This window comes from Ipomoea nil, unplaced genomic scaffold (assembly GCF_001879475.1).
Source record: "Ipomoea nil cultivar Tokyo-kokei standard unplaced genomic scaffold, Asagao_1.1 scaffold0205, whole genome shotgun sequence".
NCBI classification, from domain to species: domain Eukaryota; kingdom Viridiplantae; phylum Streptophyta; class Magnoliopsida; order Solanales; family Convolvulaceae; genus Ipomoea; species Ipomoea nil.
Genome location: NW_017616633.1, coordinates 1,274,857 through 1,279,964, shown reverse-complemented (window position 1 = coordinate 1,279,964; position 5,108 = coordinate 1,274,857). Strand labels below are relative to the sequence as shown.

The following is a 5,108-nucleotide window of genomic DNA, read 5'->3' as shown; positions in this document are numbered from 1 at the left end:
ACCTGCTACTCTTTTAAGTCCACAACCATTGCTGCTTGGGAATCCTATGAAGAGGAAGCTCGGCGTTGACCTTAGTTGTGATCCTGAAGGGCAATCTGATGAGAAAGATTGTGGGCTGGCTGACAAAGGCAAAAAATCGAGGATTTGATATCTTACTGAATTCTTGTCTGTCCAGCCTGAGCTGCTGAGTTAAAAGTCCATTCAGCTGTTGTTATGTTTGGGGTGGTTCTTTGCATGTTTTGTCCTGTGCTTTTTTTCCTGTTTGACTTGTGCAGTTGTGTGTTTCTGGTTGCAGTAATTCAAGAGAAGATTTTTTGCGATCAACAAATCTTCTCTTATAATTATTGGCCAAGTTGTTTGCATCAAATGTGTTGTTACTGCTGTGGTTGTTTTGTGAACTTTTATTTGAACATATGAAATCAGTTATGCGTCGTAAAATCTTAAACTATCCCTTTACATGTTTTGTTCTTATATAATTACATGCTTTAGCTTCTGTTGGATGCAAGTTAAGTTAGATTTGGTTGAAGTAATACTCACCATGCGTTTTCGCTTATAGGTTTATCTTGTTATTTTATTTTATTTTATTTTATTTTTATTTTTATTAGATGATTAAATAATATGTCAATTAAGAATTTTTCAGTCTTTTGTATTATTCGTATGTAGAGGCAGAAACAGTTCAGGACCTTAAAATTTCATTCAATAAATCTATTTAACAAAAATTGTTGCCCCAAAACAGTGTTCCATTCCATCAGCCATTATGTAACACCCCGTGTTACGGTCCCCTAATCTAAATTAATTATGGGATTAATTCTATTAATATATAATTAAAAAGGATTTAATTGGGATATAATTCTCTTAATTAATTAATATGATCCACAATGGAGCATGGACCCTTATCCCTAGCACAACCTTTAATCCCGTTGGGAATAGGGAAAGTGGGCCTTTACTATTCAGATTCTAGTTAGGATTCCTGAATCTATATATATATATATATATATATATATATATATATATATATATATATATATATATGGGATTAAGAAACCCTACCATGAATAGCTTTGCCACCCGAAATATTCTCTCGGGTAATCTAGCAAAAGAATTCCCTCTACCGAGCCTAGGGAGAATCAATTGGAAGGAAATCTTAGAGAAGGACCTTAGTAGCCAAGGGAATTTGATTAAGGGCTAAGAAGTAACTCATGTCTTACAAAACCTATTTTCCTTGCTATTGTTTATTGATTGGCTCCGATTGAATGATTGATTGTGTGATTTTGTATGTGTATCTTGTTAGAGCTTGTCTTTAGGTTTATATGATGAATTATTGCTATTTTTGATATTCTTCATGGCCCTGTGTTATAATAATATTATTATTATATAGTTGTTAAACCAAGGCTTAATTAGGTTGTTAATTAAATCAAGTAGTGTGTGGCATGTAGTTGCTTAGTACATGGAGTAGTGCTTACATGCATTTCCTAGTTTTTAGCATTATTCCTATTTACGTTTACTATAAGGAAAATACTTGGTGTACTCCCATTTTAAACTCCTAACTTATACTCCCTCTCACATGCTCTTGATGTAGACATTTTTCTGTGGACCCACATGATGAAAATAACCAATCCTGATTTGCCACCTCAGGGAGTTTAATGAGGGAGTAGAATTTTAGGAGTCTATGTAGTAGAACTCTTACTATAAATAGGCTATGTATTCAATCATTTTAATCATCAATTGTATTGCAAGTATTCCTCTCTCTCTCACTTTCTCTCAATATATATAAATATAATATATAAATATATTATATTTAATATATCTTATAGATATATTATATATATATATATATATATATATATATATATATATATGTATGTATGTATGTATATATACATACATACATATATATATATATATATATATATATATATATATATATATATATATATATATATAATAAATATATTATATTTAATATATCTTACATTTGGTATTAGAGCCAGTCAACTTTTCAACCCCGAGATATTTTCCGTAGTTAAATATGTCTGCAAATTTCAATATTGTATGGTTGGGTCCCAAATTGGACGGGAAACTCGATTATAATTATTGGCAAATTATGATGTCTACACATTTGAAAGCTCAAAATCTTTGGAGCTTTATTGATCCCGGTCTACCCGAAGGAGCTGATGCAGCCCAAACACGGCGAGATCAGTTGGCCTTGGGACAGATTCACCAAGGTGTTAATTATTCTATTTTTGGGCAATTAGCACGTGCTCATTAAACTCCCTAAGGGCAGCCCTATCCAGATTTGGTTTCTCAGCCACATTTATAAATTTGGTCTTGAATAATCTAGAAGCCACGAGATTATCTGTCCTGGTAAATGGGGTTAGCTGTGGATTTTTCCAACCGACTAGAGGTGTAAAGTAAGGAGATCAGTTGTCCCCGCTTCTTTTCATCCTTGGCTCCGAAATTTTATCCCGTTCTCTTATTCTTAAGATGGGCACGGGATTGCTATCTCCCTACATCATGGGTCTGAACTGCCCGGTGGTCTCTCACTTAGCATTTGCCGACGATATCATCATCCTTGTAAATGGGTCCTCGCGGTCGTTAAAGGCTTTACTGGAAGTATTGGAGCTTTATCAGGCAGGGTCTGGCCATAAGATCAACTACTCCAAAATTTTTTTTGTTACCTCTCGACATTGCAGTAGCCAAAGGACCGCAACAATATCGCACATTTTGGGAATGCAGCGCTCAAGCCTTCCGTTTCGTTACATGGGAGTGAGTTTATTCAAAGGACGCAACAGACCTTGCTACTATCAGCATCTACTGGAATTAGTGAAGGGGAGGCTTGCAGGTTGGCAGCGCCATATGCTCTCCCCAGGGGGCAGGCTAACATTGATTAAGCATGTTCTGTCTGCGATCCATTTGTTTACTATGGCTTCTATGTTACTGCCTCGCCAAATCGAGAAAGCGCTGGAGTCTAAATTTGCTTGCTTTTTTTTGGGGAAAAATAGAGGGACGGCCAAAGAGACACTGGTCTTCATGGGAGAAAATTTGTTTTCCCACAACTGAGGATGGACTGGGGATGCGAAGCTTGTCGACAATACAGCGATCCTACTCGGCCAAACTTTCTTTTAGCTTTCTGCAGGGTGGCTCGCTATGGAGCGACTACATGCATGCTCGTTATTCAGATGCGGATGCTAGGCCCTCGGACTCTCTCGCTCGCAGACGCATGAGGGGGATGGAAGACTTTGTTGAAGAAAACACCATACGATCTTCTGGTTCGCTAATCTGGACCCCCTCTTCATACGGTAATTTCACTTTTTCAACATCTTACGATGCTTTACGTGAGAGGAAGGGAGTCTGTTTGTCGTCCTCAAGCATCTGGGGGAGACAGATTCCGTTTAAGGTCTCAGTCTTTATGTGGAAGCTGCTGAAGAGATTTCTACCATTTCTGGATGTTGTTGAGCGCTTTGGATTCTGCTTGCCGTCCATGTGTCCATTCTACACCGCTGCTAGTGCAAGCCTCGAACACTGCCTTGTCAGTTGCACGGCAGTTCAAGAGGTCTGGATTCACTTCGGCAGGCTCTCGGGGTTGTTTGGCAATCTCGACTCGGTTCGCGCGACTTGCCATTCGTGGTGGCTTTTGGCTTCCCCAGGTTCTGCGGTGGGAAGCATTACGTGCTTCCTGCCATGCTTAATCCTCTGGTTCTTATGGGTTGAGTATAACAATTGCATTTATAATGGTTCTGCATTCTCCCCTGAAGGTGTTATCAAAAGGGTTAAACGGGAATCCTATTTTGTTTCCCTTGCTTTCCCTCGCTATGCGAGCATACTGGGAGTTGTCCTACTCTCGGATGGTTTGGTAGCCAGGTTTGCAGTGCAACGACGAAGAAACACGATCTGGGTAAAGTGGCTAGCTCCTCCAACGAGTAGACTAAAGCTTAACACCGACGTTATTTTCACGACAGCTGGAGCTGCAGGTGGAGCTTGCCTTCGGGACTCGCGTGGTTTATTATTTGCCGGTCTTACTTTTAGCTTGGAAGCCACTTCGGCCCTGGAGGCAGAAGCAATGGCTTTGTGCAGGTCACTACAGTGGTGTGATACAATGGTCTTGCGCCCTTTCATCATTGAGGTGGACTCTCTTGAGCTGGTGCGTTTATCTTCCGTTACAGAAGCACGAATCCCATGGAGGATTAAAGAGACAGTCTCAAACATTCGCTCTTACCTCTTTGCCGGGGGATCTTCATTAAATCATGTTTATAGGGAAGCGAATCAGGTAGCCGACGCCCTTGCGGCGGAGGGACTAGCTGTAGGCTCGCCCGCAATTTTTAGTTCCTTTACAGCTTTGCCTTTCAAAGCTAAATTGGCTCTTTTGTATGACTTTAGGGGGTTTGCTACCCTTCGGGCTATTAGCCTTTAATAAATTCCATTTGATTAAAAAAAAAAAAGCAAGCTTGGGACATCTTAAAGGTGTCTAACAAAGGAGCCGATCGGGCACAGAAGTCTAAGTTGCCGTCGTTAAGAAGGTTGTACGACAATTGTGAGATGACCTCTACAGAAATAGTAGATACGTATTTCACTCGTCTTATTGATATGGTGAATAAGATGAGGTTATACTGAGATACAATTGAAGATGGTGCAGTGGTTGAAAAATTTCTTCAAACTATGCCGATGAAGTATGACCATGTGGTTGCTTGGATCACAGAGTCACACAAACCTAAGCTCTTATCAATTGCAGAGCTGAAAAGTATGGTAGAAGTCATATTGAAAGAATTGCATCAAAATCGGAACCACTAGCAGAAGAAGCTTTGAAGAGTCAAGTCACCCTTAATGTGACTGGCACTAATCAAAGAGGTGGAAGATCTGGTAGAGGTCGTGGAAGAGGAAGAGGAGGTTCTAGTGGAAGAGGTCGTGGTATCTTCAACCAAGGAGGAGGACGTGGTAACTCCAACCAAGGAAGAGATGGAGGTAATACCAAACAAGGTAAATTTCCATTTCATTGCTACAATTGTGGCAAGTATGGGCACAAGATTGTAGATTGTTGGTATAATGAGGACAACAATTGTGGAAATCAAGCAAACATTACTGAAAATACTGCTGAAAAGTCTGGTGAGAAT

General features: G+C 39.6%; 1 protein-coding gene across 1 annotated transcript; it reads left to right on the top strand.

Annotated features, from left to right (window-relative positions):
- The first annotated feature begins 3,073 nt into the window (after window positions 1-3,073).
- LOC109191252 lies at window positions 3,074-4,411 on the top strand. The gene has a single exon (XM_019341838.1). The coding sequence runs from the start codon at window positions 3,074-3,076 to the stop codon at window positions 4,409-4,411; it is 1,338 nt and encodes a 445-aa protein (XP_019197383.1).
- Window positions 4,412-5,108: the final 697 nt, after the last annotated feature.

What these genes read in the sequence shown, in the direction of transcription:
- LOC109191252 (XM_019341838.1), top strand. Translation starts at nt 3,074, where the DNA reads ATGCGAAGCTTGTCGACAATACAGCGATCCTACTCGGCCAAACTTTCT.